Source organism: Oryzias latipes, chromosome 20 (assembly GCF_053564925.1).
Source record: "Oryzias latipes strain Hd-rR chromosome 20, Olatipes_Hd-rR_3.1".
Taxonomy (NCBI): Eukaryota; Metazoa; Chordata; class Actinopteri; order Beloniformes; family Adrianichthyidae; genus Oryzias; species Oryzias latipes.
Window position 1 is genome coordinate 14246974 of NC_136256.1, and position 14410 is coordinate 14261383.

General features: G+C 40.9%; 1 protein-coding gene across 2 annotated transcripts in view; it reads left to right on the forward strand.

Annotated features, from left to right (window-relative positions):
- adarb2 (adenosine deaminase RNA specific B2 (inactive)) overlaps positions 1 to 14410 on the forward strand; it is a 230405-nt gene that overhangs the window by 205223 nt on the left and 10772 nt on the right. For both annotated transcript variants that reach the window (XM_020712721.3, XM_020712719.3), the window contains exons 6-8: positions 901 to 1052; positions 1432 to 1600; positions 6484 to 6665. In XM_020712721.3, the coding sequence (XP_020568380.1) occupies positions 901 to 1052; positions 1432 to 1600; positions 6484 to 6665 (503 nt within the window). The remainder of the gene's footprint in view (positions 1 to 900; positions 1053 to 1431; positions 1601 to 6483; positions 6666 to 14410) is intronic.

Consider the following 14410-nt stretch of genomic DNA (forward strand, 5'->3'; position numbering starts at 1 on the left):
CTGAAAATGTGTTAAACTTTGACCGATCAGGGACTCCGATTTCCCAGAAAATGTCCCAATTCCAGCCAGACATAAACCACAATTAATAATTTCCCCTCCGTGATCAATTTTTCAAATGGTTGGCTCTTGGGTCTTACTGCCTCTACCGAATTTGATTGGTCAAAGTTCAGCTGTTTGTCAATCAAGCAGTCAGAAGTTCAGCTGTTTGAGCTATTAGCATGTGTTCAGTGAACGCCCGGTTTGTACGTGGAGCCAAAGAAAAAACTTAAAAACTTGCGTAGTGACACATGAACGCAAGAGGTTTGAACGCAGAAGCACAAAATGCGGCTGTACGGACGTTTGCTTAGACTTTTTGTCGAACATGGCCGCTCGAACACGAGTTGCCACAGCCGATGTGAACGTAGTTTAAGAAGGCCATGTGTAAGCAAAGCAAACGGTATATAATGAATCACCATTTTCTGTCTATTCTAACCCCAATCCGCTCAGCTTTTATTGTGAAAGTCGCAACAAACTGTAAGCTGTTGCTATTCAGCAGTTAAATTCCCTGCCACTAAAAGTGTTCAAACTAATGTCATTCTTTAAATGTTTCCTGCTCTCATTTGTGTTTTAAATCACTACAAGGGTCCGGATTTCATGAGTTTTCAGAAAAGGGGGGCCTTATTTCCCCTTTTTCCACTGAGTTCTTTGGACAGCTTGACTAATGTACAGGAATCGCTCGGGCACAACAGAATGAGTTGTGGTCAGAGGGAGAGCCGGTGTCCATCTCTCTCCGCCTCTGCCTCACTTCATCATTGGAAAAGAAAAGTGGAAATCCATTTCCCGCGCTGTGATGAATGGTGCTGCCTTTCTCATCAGTCCCCCTCCTTCTTGTTGCCTTCTCTGTTTTTGCTGCTGTCAAAGTAAAAGGATGGAGGACTGGGAGGAGTCGATATTCGTACGCCACAAAGAGCGCAGCTACAGGCTCAGAGACGACGTCCACTTCCACTTGTACATCAGCACATCGCCGTGTGGTGACGGGAGGCTCAACTCGCCCTATGAAATTTCCACTGACTGTAAGACAGCAGGCCTTCCTTTCTGTTATAATCCGCTTTATTAAACCACTCTCATTTAATCACAATTTATGGAAATGATTTTTTTCTGACATCCCATAATTTGGCCTCTTTCAGCACTACTGCTGACTAAATAACATTTCCTTTAATGAAAATGAATGTAGCACTTTAAAAAAAAAAAGGGTTGCTTGTTCTTTGTAGCCCGGCCAGAAATGTAATCTGCACTAGATTATCCTGCAGGATTTTATAAAAAGCTATAAATAAAAAATTATGTGTTCTTTTGAAGTTTTATCCCAAAAACGTTTATGTTTGAAATATATAAAACAAGTATTTAGGTTGCTAAAAGATCCATCTGTAGGTGAAACTTCCTTTCTATCTTCAGTGCACAGCAGCAGACACCTTATGAGGAAGCACCGGTGCCACCTGCGGACCAAAATCGAGTCGGGCGAAGGGACGGTGCCGGCCCGATGCAGGGGGCCCGTCCAGACGTGGGACGGCGTCCTGCAGGGCGAGCAGCTCATCACCATGTCCTGCACTGACAAGCTCACAAGGCGAGTCCTATCACCCTCCTCCATCGTAGTTTATCACGTTTTGGTCCAAATCAAAGCCTTCCTTTGAACATTTCTTTTAGGAGTCTATCTGTAAATCTATTATGTGCCGTGACATTTAGAGTCCTGCCTTTGCTGCTTTCTTCACTTTCCGTGTGCCACTTTGGAAAGTTAAAACCTCATTTTCCGACTTAAAATTCTGTTATCGTCGCTGACATTTGAAAAGAAAATACACATCACTCCATGAATGTGAAATCTCTTTAGAAAAATAAAAATAAACTAAACAGTGAGGGATTTTAGAAGACTGTCATGAGAGTCTAGTTTGAGAAAAGCCTTTTAAAATATACGTTATGAGATGAGTGGCGGCTCGCCTGATATTTACCTTGTTCATTGGTGTTGTAGTGTTTGCCACAATTGATTTTCCATGAAGGGCCTTACTTAGTAATCCCACTTTAATCAGTTAGAAGATTAATTACATCTGTGTTGTAATCTCTAGATTTTCAGGCTTGACTGTTAAGTGAATGAAAAAAAGTTCATATAGGTTGAATTACTTTTTAACTTATATGAACTTTTTTCCAGAGCAGCAAAGTTCAGGTAAAATCCAGTGTTGTGCTCTGATCAGAGGAAACTGGAAAAAGCAGGGAGCTGTATGCACCCTGAAACCAGGTTAAGACTATCCACAGGTTGGTGATGAAGGTATTTTGCCCCCTCAGCTCCACTTTCACACCATCTTGATGTGATAGGAGTGAGTTCACGCTGGGAGTTTCTCTGCAGCTGCACACACAGGCCAATATGCATAATGACTCTCACCTCTGGGATTCCCCGGCCTTTAGTTTGTAAGGAAATTCTAGATCTGAATTCCTAAGGTAAATTTAAAAAAAATGGAAGAGATAACAAACTGTAAGGTGAGAAGAAATGAATGAATTATAAAATAGATCTTCACACATAATCAAATGTTATATATCAACCTTTTTCGCCCAAAAGATACTCATCTAATTTAAACAACCAAAATGCTGTTCAAGATATTAGATTAGACATTCAAGATGAAATGAGATTTTTTCTGAAGTCGTATTTATTTTTATATAAAATTCTGTGATATGAATACTAATATGAAATATTAGTCTCATCAGTTCTTAGAGGTTTGCTAACACTTTAGTACGGTGGCCCTGAAGTGCAATTCACATTATATCATTCAATGCAAAAACGTTAAGGATCACCACAACAATTAAAAAGCAAAACAGAAATTCTGAAGCCAAAAAAGTAAAGTGAAATTAGAAAAGTTCAATATTATTATCACTGATTACAATAAAAATGATGTGGATGGCATGGATGATGACATTTTATAGTCAACCAGAACTTTTTTACCATGACAGTATCTTCTGACAGAAATGACTTCTTTGAGCGTCTGGCCACACCCACTGCAAAAGTTTAGTGATTTCTGAGTCAATTCTTTATTTACCACAGTTTGGACAAAATCTGCTGCTGCTTTCTCTTTGCTTCAAAACTCAAACACCATCATCAATCAGTGATGTCCCATTATATCTACCTTTTCCGGTTTCTTATTTTCTTTCATTTTTCCGCATTTCATTTTGATCTCATTGGATTTGAAATCCCTTTTGGTTTTCATAAAAAAAAATTCATTTGCTTCTGGAATTTAATTTTGCTTTCTGGAATATAATGTTGCCTTTTTTCTTATTTGCTTGGCTTTTTTTATTGTCGTTGTGATCTTGATCAGTTTTTGTGTTGAGTGATTTATCGATGTGATTCGCACTTTAGACCCACTGTACTTTATCGTAAATCCATATTTTTTCAAAGCTGTCTGGGTAAAAGTCCTATTAGCTGCCCTGCATCTAAGTCCCTGCCCTTGGGGGAGCGGGGAGCTGCAGACACAGCTGTGTTCAGAAACCATTTGGTGGCTTAACTCCCCTATCAAACCCTTAATGCTGAGTGGCTGCTTGATGACAGTCTGAATACAGACCCAACTGAAGGTTCAGGACTCAATCCAGACCAAATTAAGTGGACTCGGTCCAGAACAAACAGTTTTCCCAGTCTAAATACACCCTTAGTCTAAAGCAAAAGTAAGGCAGTATACCTTTCATATACTTTTGATAAATTGTAAATTCAACATGTTCCCATTTAGTCTGAGGAAGTATTCAGTTTACTATACTTCCTCTACACGTACATGGTCTAGTAGACTTGCCATATTTGTACTTATACTCAAGTAAACTTAATAAAATAGAATTCAAGTGTACTTCTTTTTGCTAAGGGATGCAATTAATGTAATTCCAAGGGATTCTGATGCAGAGAAAAGCAGCTTTCCGTCAATATGCTACGTTCACACACCGGACTTGGAAACGCCTGTTCAAGAAACCACTTCCAATAAAAAGGGCTTCGGCATTTAAAACTGTCGCGGTCATGTGTCTCTTCGCAATTTGATAGTCCATTTTCGGGCTTTACATACAAGACATGCGGCCATTGAACACGTGATGAAAGTTAAGCCGGTTGAACTTTGACTAATCAGGGACTTGGATTTATTAGTGTCGTATTGGTAGAGTCCTTTTCCAAACACGGAGGTGCCAACTGTCAAAAAATGAATCATGAAGGAGAAATGAATAGCTGCGGTTTGTGTCATAACAGAATTATATGACACCAAGTCTTTCATGTATCCGCATAGAGCTGTAAAAGAAAAAAGCCTGGAGCAAGATTTGCAGGATTTGCATCGCTCCGACATTTCGCACCAAGACTCTTCCAACTGTAGGTACAGTCCAGTGTGAAAACTGATACGACAAGCGCGTTCAAGAACCAGCGCATTTTCGAACGCACATCACATGCTGGGTGTGAACGAAGCACTACAGTTAAGAAGTTATTTTGTTTTCAAAGTAAATCAGCTGATTCTGATAAAGCTCCAGTGTTAAATGATTAATCGACTTTTTTTTAGCATTCTACCACTCTGTTGCATCAAGGATCCAACTTAGTAATAAAATGTCTGCACCTCTAGGTTGGACGTCAAACTCCTTGAAAGATCTGAAAAATTATTTCAATGTAGACTTTCTTCTTTTGGCTGAGATTAAATCTCCACAGGAGAGCTGTGAATTGAGCTTAGCAAGCACTGCGGCGTGCCAACTCAGGCGTGCAGGCCTGCAGCTTGAGGCGTGTTTGTGACCAGACCGGTGCAAACAGAGCAAAACGCAAGGAGGACATCCAGGAAAAAGGGTGCAAAGCAAAAGGTGAACCCCTTCTCCCGTGTAGCTGCTGTTAATTTGACCAATTTGATTCAGTTGGCCCGAGCTGGAGACGGTGTGATTAAATCTACCCAGGTCACCAACAGGGGTGAAAGCAATTACTTGACAAAAAAATAGAGTGACGGCGGGAGGGAGAAGGGACATCCCGCTTTTCTTCTCTCCCGCCATCCTTTCCCCTTTTCTAAGAGGGCAGAGTCTGTGCTTTTTTTTTTTTTTTATCGCTGTAAGTGATCGGTGGCCATCGTTAAAGTGAGTGGGTCACTGAGGGCCAGTTTATCAAGGTCAGGAGAGTGGGCGTAACTGAGACGAGCCAGTGCACACACATTCACACGCTGCTGCAGATTCCCTTTGTGCCCTTTACCATCGTCCCATCACTTTTCCTTTATTTCCTCCCTCCCGTCATTTCCTGCTCTTTATTTTAGTTACTTCAGATGTGACCGGAGGGAACGTCCGGATCGTTGCTCCCGTCACATGCATCCATCGCGATGTAGTTTCCATCGCCGCTTTGTTTTCCGGAGATGTCCCCACTGAAACTTCTTTGCAAATATTTGACTTGCACTTGACAGCTGGACTTAATTGAGGGCCCTAAATGGCTTTCATATAACGATGATGTTCCCGCTTCCATCGCACTTTTATGCAGATGAACGCATTACTTTAATGGTTCGGCATTTACTGGCGGAGGGAAGGAAGGAGGCGATGGATGCAGCAGCAGAGGGAGAGAAAGAAGAGGTCTCCACTCTCCCCTCTCTTCAGAGTCTCCCTCCTGAGCCAGATGGCTGTCTTTTCTTGCATGAGATTAGAAGATGTTTCTGTTCACGGTGTCGCTTTGGGAGTAAATTAATATTTCGGCACAAACAGTTTCAGTTATTTGCAGAACTGACGTGTGTGTGTGTGTGTGTGTGTGAACTCCCAGAGAAAAGCTACTCCTTTATTTGTGGATCTATATTTTCTGTCTTATTGCAGGTAAAGCAGGTGGCTGTTATTGGGGTGCAGATATAATTAGATTAGAGATAAGGAAACATTGATTAACCAAAGAGATGATTTGCAGAGCTTTGGTTCAAAAATGGCCTTCGGTGAGATGCTCAGCAAACATCCTGTTTTCTCAGTGAACAGATAATGAGCGTTATCCATTTCATTTGAGTATCTGAGGGGTAAACATGGGGGATCTGAACCCTCTGGTAAATGATCGGAGTCAGGCGTGGGTGTGGCTGCTTAGATTAGCCTCCGAAAGATTTTGTGTCACTTGTGGATCTTCCTAAACAAACCTGGAGGTGATCAGCGAGCAAATCGAAGGAGGCTCTCCTGCAGCCCTGTGCAGTGCATTAACCTCTGTGGCTCTGATGAATGTACACATGCTAATGTGTTGTTCCATGGAATGAATGCAGATGTACTGACCTTTGGCTGTGTTGGTGTTGGCAATGAGGGCGGTTTCTGGAGGAGAGGATGTGTGATTGTGTGTGTGTGTGTGTTGGTGCCGTCAGTCATTGACTGTTATTCATCACGTCCCACATCAAGATAATGATCAAATTGTCTCCACCTTTCTTTGAGGCTTTCACTTCTTTCTGCCCACCCTCTAATTCTGTCTCTCCTCCCACCTGTCCTCACATAACCGTATTCTTTTTTCTCTGTTTTTTTTGCTCTTAGGTGGAACATTTTGGGCCTGCAGGGAGCGCTGCTGAGCCACTTTGTGGAGCCGGTGTACTTGCACAGCGTGACTGTGGGCAGCCTGCGGCACACAGGTCACCTGAGCAGAGTGTTGAGTCAGCGGCAGGAGCGCCTGGGCCCACTTCCTGTCTCGTACAGACGCAACCAGCCCCTGCTGAGCGGTACGAACATACACAGCCAGACTAGTCAAAAAGAAAAAATAATAATTTAAACATACGCAAAAGGTTTCCAGGAAACATAAAAATTGTTCCAATGAATTCAGACACGATATGAAAAATTTAGTTACATCGTTTAGCATCTTGTAAGTCTTTGTATCCTCCAAAAGTTCATTTTTTAAGGTAAGTACATTTTCAAACCCTTAAACATTGACTTTGTGGGCAGTTTGGAGGCTAGTAACTAATAATCAGCTCACTTTTTATAGACCTACTCTGATTTGTATCGTGTTTTTGCTGTTTTTAACCTGCTGTTGTGACATTTTTTTCATGATGGAACACAAATATAAAGGAGGTTAAGACTACCATAGCATTTCTAAGTATTTCTTTATTAAAGTTGTTGTGAATCAGGAGCAGACAAAGAAAATAGTGTCGGAAAAAGATTGTACTTGTGACGTAGAAAATATGCTGGGCGGGCCAAAAGCTCCCTGCTCCACTCTAGTCTGATGCATCCACTAGTAGACAACTAGATCCATGTACGTCTTTGTTTTCCTCGTCTGAACTGGCATCAAAACTGTACAGCTGGATAGCTCCAATACTCTTCGCCATTGGAATATTAATGTTAGGTTGGGGATGTGAGGGCCTATAAGCTAGCCAGAGAGTGTGTAAACAAACAGTTTCCAGCAACAGAGAAGGAAAGGTGAGATTGTTTCACACCAACAGTCCTGCCCACAATTTAGAGACAATTTTCTAAAGAACTCCTGCTTAAATTATGTTCTCAAAAACAACACGTTGTTTGACTTTGACTAAAAACTACATACATAATAATTGAAAGACCATAGGAAGGCTTTGAAAGTAGATAAGAAGATGCTTTGAGTGGGAACATTTTCGTCACTTTTAAATTTCAGCATCTCATTGTATGTCCTTAACAGAAAAAAGTCATTTTTGTGTTAATTTATAAGAACTTTGGCTTCAAAGCTAGAAATAAGATTTCTGATTTCAAATTTAACCTGTGTTTTAAGCAAACTTTACCACAAAAAAAAACTTTTCTATTTTGTGTTGTTTTCTCTATAACAGTTTTATGCTCTTTCCGGATATGTATTCAGACAACTGCATTTTTTTCTTTTCTTTTCTTTTTTTACAAAAAAAATGTCAGCTTATCGAATATATGAAAAGGAGATAGTTTTTTTCAGGGCTTTTATTCAGATCAAAACAGTAGATTTAAGTGTTGTAAATCCAGACTATATTCCAGTGCTCTTAAATCTTTCTAACAATTCTTATCATATTTGATATAAGCATTTTTGATCCAATCTTTCCTTAAAAAACCATTATATAGAACTTAGTCCAAATTTTTTGCCCTATAGTACCTCTTCTTTCCTCTGGGGGCAGTAGAAGAGCTTTTCCCGCTCATTTAAAAATGGCTGCCTCTCAAAACCACTTTTGGCGGGAAAACATTTAGTTAATTTTCAAAATTTATGGTAAGAATAACTTATTTGCTGTATTGAAAGACTTAAAAAAATGTTGATAATTAGTTATTAATAATACAGTTACACCATGTTAAGAATGTGTGGATCAAGTTTGAAACATTAGGTAAATAAGTCACTTTTTCTTGAACACTCATGTCAATATTCTTGAGAAAAAATTTACCAAAACAACCAAATTAATATAACTGATACCATAAAATGATATTGCAGTTTATGTTGAATTAATCAAAGGGTTTGAAAAGCATCGTAATTCCAAATAAATTTGAATTTTCTGTCAATTCCTTTATGTAGTGGTCTTCAAGGTTCAAAATTCATGAGCAATTCTCACAAATATCAAGGTTTTAAACCTTCAGGAGCTCTTCAAACCCAAACAAGAATGTTCAGATCAGTTCTGAAACACTCAGACATCCCCTGCAGAGACTTGAACCTAAATGTGATGTGCGCTCTCTGCCTGCTTCTTGTCAGTTTCCATGCAGCTGCATGTCTGAGAAAGCAGAAAGTGGAGCACTAAATCTGTGATACCAGCATGCATTAGTATTTCTGTGTTCTCAGGAGAGGAAAGGTCGGTCTCTGATGAGGTTTATTTGATGTTTAAATGACAATATTCTCTTTTTTGTTGGACTGTTGTTTGTGTTTCCAAGCAAAAAAGTAGGAGAAGTTATGATTTAAGACCAGAATACTTAACAAAAGCCAACACATGTAAACATGGTAAAAGGTTGTCCCTTTATGACAGGTTTTTTCAGCCACTTAAAGACTTCCCAAAAGTCAAATGAGGTTTATGTTCCTTTCTGTCAGATTGTGATTTTCTTTGACTGTTATTGATGTACTGGTGGAGGTTCGTTCTCAAAAGTATGCCCCCTTCAGCCGAGCTACTACCCATGCACTCCACCAGCGCCACTTCCTCTGCTACTGTACACTGTTAGTGTGGCAGCTGAGCTTCTCTGGGAGGAGATCCCCCAACGTCTTGAGGCTTCGTTTGTGAACATTGGCAGGAGATCTGAGTGACAGCAAGCATGCAGAAACAGCAACAGATGTCATGTCAAATCTAGGCCAGTCAAAGAGGCTAAAAGACAGGCCAATGTCTCTTGTGGGTTCGCTCATGAGAACAAAATCACATGGATGGGATGTCCCACCAAAATCACACTGTGACTAAAGCAAATAAACCACAATGACAAAAGTATTCACTCATCCCTCAAAAAAATAGAATTTTTCATGGTCAAAGGGACATAAACACCTCACCTGGACAAAAAGACTACTTCTATTTAACCGACGTGGTGCGTCCCCGTGCCAAGTGTCCCGCGGCCTGGTGGTTGGGGACCACTGGGTTAAAGCACACCGCTTTTGGAATCTGAAGCAGATGCCTTCTCTGTAGTGATGAACCAAACTTCTGGCAAACCAACAGCCAAGTCTGGTTTGGTGTTTGTTGCTGGGACGAGTTGTGTGAAGTTTGTTGGAGGGAGTATGATAGTGTGGGGTTGTTTGTCAGCAACTAGACTTATCCCCTTAGTTCCAGCGAAAGAAAGTTTGAGATTTTGGACAGTTTTATTCTTTAATCTCTTGACATGGCCTGATGCAAATACACTTCAACCGCTCCAAACGTAACCTAATTTAGCCTCTACTTGAGAGCAAAAACATTTTTTGCTTTGTTTTTTTTTCATAATTGGAATAAATTCAAGCATCAACGGTGGAAGATTTTAGGGATGGCCCAAACCCGGAAGAGATTTGTCTCATCAAACCCTATTAGTTTCAAATGAGACATCAGTCAAGTTTATATTGTGTTTTGTAAGTTCCAAAGAAACATGATAGATTTTTTAGCTCACGGTGGAACCATGTTCTCTGCCTCTAGTCCTACCCAGCCTGACTGGCTTGTGGGACTCCTGAGGCAGCTAAAAGGGTACCGGCAGTCTAGGCAAGCTTACGGCGTGGGCGGCTGTGGAGACAATGGATGCGATATGGGTTATGGAGACAACCGCCCATGCACCCTCCTCTTGAAAAATCAGAGGGAGAGGACTTTGGGATGGGGCTGTCCATCATCAAAACTCATGACACCTCATAGTCAATTTATGCAAAAATGGTTGAAGGTTTTCCAAACTTGTCATATCAGGTTGGTGCTGCACAGTATCCCCTTCCCACTCCCATGTCTTACAGCCTTCAAAATGTGTGTTTTCTCAGTGTGTATTTGTCCCAAGCTTGGATCTCAGCACCTGCAGTGGTTAGAGAAGCTATAGTCAGCTGAGGACTGGAGGAAAGGAAGGAGGGGGACAGACGGTAAAGATGGCCCTACACTTAATCAATGTAATTGTAGCTCTTATCAGACAGCTAGTCAATCTATAGGGTGCCCCAGTTGGTGAGGTGGGGGTAAAACATGTAGAGACCACAGGAGGAGGGAGAAGGAAGGAGGCCTTGACTTGCATTCAGATGTCTGCTCTCGTCTTCGTTTCCTCGTCTCCTTCAGGTTTTTATTGGTTTTGACAAACTCTATTGTGAGTCTGACCTTAAAAGCCCACCCCACACACACACATCCACCCTTCCAAAGGAGCCTCCTGGTGTCCATAGGGGCCGCTCTTATCACACTCTGCCAAAGCAGGTCCTCCTGAACCCCGAGGGCCAAACACATCGATGGACTGACTCGTCCTTCACCGTCGTCCCGCCGTTCAGCCAGCAGAGACGGTCACTTTGTTGTTTTTGGATTTGAAAAACCAGAGGGGCAGCTGATACATGAAATCTTACTGATGGTCATTTATTACTTTTAAGGATTTACTAACATTTGTTTTGTTCATATTTTTCAGGTTGTTTGTGTTTTATCAAAGATTTAGGTGATTTTTATGCTTTGTTTTAAAGGAATCGTGCAGAAAAAGCCTAAACGTTAAAGAGGTTTAAAGCTAAACATGTTTTTTATTGTAAGGTTGGTTTAGTCTGCATTTTATTTTTAGCAAACAGATACTAAAAAGAAGTATTCTAAAGACTTGACATTGACTGAGAAGGCCTAAAAAGATTTATGCAAGGATTAATGGTAAAGAGAGCAACAATAAATCAAAACTGTTAAAGATTTGATCCAAAAACTGAAGACATAATAAAATGAACTTCTAGGTTAAGTAGTTTTTGACATAAAATTCAAAGCCACCTTTTAAGGTTAACACATTCCAAGTTAAGTGCTGGGAAAAATCCCTTAGGCATGTTAAGCTACCGTCACATCTTCGCCGGCGACGCATGTTCAAGCGGCCACTTCCAATAATAAGTTTAAGTAAACACGTGTAAACGTGAATTTTGGGCTTCAGTGTTTAAATATGACTATACAAGTTTTCATAATCCTTTTTGAGCAGTACACACAAAACGCTTGTCCGTTGAATGCGCATTAAAAGTTAAACCAGATCAAACTTTGACCAATCAGGGACTCGATGGCGGACATGCGCTAGTACTGGGTAGCGACAGTCCAGGATACACGTTGAGCATTGTTGAATGCTCGTCACATGCCCCGAGTGAACGTAGCTTCACTGCTTAAATGTATTTTTTGTGAAACGTCAGTTTTAAAGCTGTTTTAAAATATTGGTGTCAAGCTACTGTGTGTACAAAGTTGGGTAATTGGTTCTAGCATGGATGGATCACAGAGCTGAGGGTTTCGCTCTGTGATTATCTGCTGTGGAGTGCAGGGACCACCCGTCCCCGTTCATCAGAATAACGGGGAGCAGCCGAATTATTAGCTGTGGCGTGTGATGCAGAGCTCATCACTGCAGTCTGTTGCCACAAAAGCAAGCAGAACCATGTTTTCATGCAGCAGCAACATTAATCCTTTTCAGCGATAAATCAGAAGGGTTAAGGGAGTACTGCTGTCAATCAAGGAATTTGCTGGAGAGCAGTCCAACACCTCCATCATCTCAGTATCATCTACCAGGACTGAAGCACTTAGAGAACATGGATCAGGATCAAAATGCAGGCTGTGCAGATGAAGAGGTAGCTAAGCCAAAACAACAAATAGTTCTGCTGAGGCAGAATACCAAGAAAATGATAAAAGACTAAATGCTAGCTAGAGTACACAACTGGAATCAAATAATAGACAGAAATTTGAGGAAAGTTCCAGCAAGGAGCCACTTATACACACAGTTGATAAGGTAACTATAGTGATGAAGTTCTTGTGGGTTCCAGATGACCCCACAAGAACTTCATCAGTACGCTGAACCTTTTTTCTTCAATGATTTCTGATCTTCACTGTTGTCTATGGATTACATGAAATCTTTCCACCTTCATCCACCTTTGTCCTGGTAGGAATAACATGTCAATGCAAGGGTGGGGTCATAGGATAGCATAAGGGTTAACTAGACAAAAGTGTGGTTAAAAAAGGGGGATACACACAGGAAATACATTTAAAAGAAAACCACAAGGAAAGTTGACCCTAATGTGGCCAGCCATGTCATTTTATGTGGCCCGCAAGAGCCTAAAAGTTTTTAAGTTCTTAGAATGACTATTACAAATTGGTGTGTATTTATAGGGCAACTATACTTTAGGACTTATACACTGTCTATATAACCTAACCTGACAGAATCTAATTTAAAAAGATTTATTATAGAGTAACAAGCAAATATATGTTTTCTATGCAACTGGAATTGTCAGTTTAAAAAGTTATAGTAAATAAATAATGAGTTATTTAACATTAAGGAGTAGTTACATTTATTTTTCATTACATTTAGTTACATGTAGAAGTTATATCTGGCCCTTTGAGGACAGCCGCTTTGCTGATGTGGCCATCGGTTAAAATGAGTTTGACACCCCTGCTATAGACACTTTGAGCTAGATGTAGAAAACAAAGAAAACTGTGGAATCCAGTGAACAATTGATGCAGCTTTAAGATGAGTGTAGATTACTGAACATGGTTTACTTACTGAACACAGGAGCCGTTATCATCTTGTGGGTTAAGCCTCAAGCTCCAGACACCGAGCATGTGACTTGCGTTCAAGAACTTGCATTTTTCAAACAGTTGGCACTACCCTGTATTAAAGGGGACGGCATCCATACATCAGTACCATATCTGAGACCTTGATTTGTCAAAGTTTCACCTAGTTTAACATTCAATGCATGTTCAATCACCACCCGTTTTGTATGTAGGGCCCGAAATATGTGGGTAGCGACGCGTGAGCTCACGTTTCTTATTAGTTTATTTAATAAGAACCAGTAAATTATATCACTATAATAATACTTAAAACATAGTGCTCTACATAGTGCACTATGTGGCACTATGTAAGGAGGCAAGACATGTTAGTCAGAAACTAATTTTTAGTATTTTGTTTGTGACTTATTTGAAATATGATGGGTGGTACATAAAATGTTCTCCCATTCTAAAATGAGGCGTATAGGCCTCTCATTTGTTTGCAAATCAGACTCTGAAAGAGTCAGCGCATCACCAGCCACAACCTTCCCCGCACGCCACTGCTCTAAACAGCCTTCGTGTCTTCCATGCATTGGAATGAGACACACACAGACACCGCTCCATGTAGCAATCAGGCTGAAAACATTTGGTGGTAGCTCCTCCCACATGCGGCTGGGGCATCAAGCTAACGAACACATTTTTGGAAAGGCGTCGAGCTATAGCAAGCAAAAGTATCAGAAATTGCCAGGTAAGGAACGCCGTTTTGGCCATCAAAAGTGCCGTTTTTAATGCTCAAGCCGCAAATTTGCTGCGCGGCGAAGGACAGGCGATTGTCGCTGGTACCCCTATAGACTCTCAACAGCCCCTCTTACATGAATTACTTTTTGTTTTCCTACCACTCTTCAACATTTGGTTCTCTTTCTACTGACTTTGACAGTTAACACGTTTTAAAGTGCAGTCTTTTGACAACACAAAAATGTAAAACTGGTTACTTACCTTCTTGGAAATGTAATTTTACCTAAAAAACAACTCCTTACAGTAGCTTAGCAACTCTTAAGGCCCGTTCACACCGGGACGAATTTCGCCGGCGATTTTCGCCGACGTTTAACGCCTTGTGACTAAACAAAGGGCACCAATGAGAGTGTGCACACCGACGCGAAAAAACGCCACGCGTAAAAAGCGTAAAAAAAAAACAAAGTCTCGGGTAGTTTTTTTTTTTTGACGCCTCACGTCGAAATCTATTCGACCAATGAGAATGGCGCTTTTGCACACGTGTCTGGAGCTTCTGAAGTTACAGTAAAACACCACTTGGGGGCGCTCAAACACAAAACTGCCTTGCTGAGCACACATACAAGCGAAGAAGATAGACGCCGAGTAGCATCTACACTGCCGCGGAGAAATAATGACGG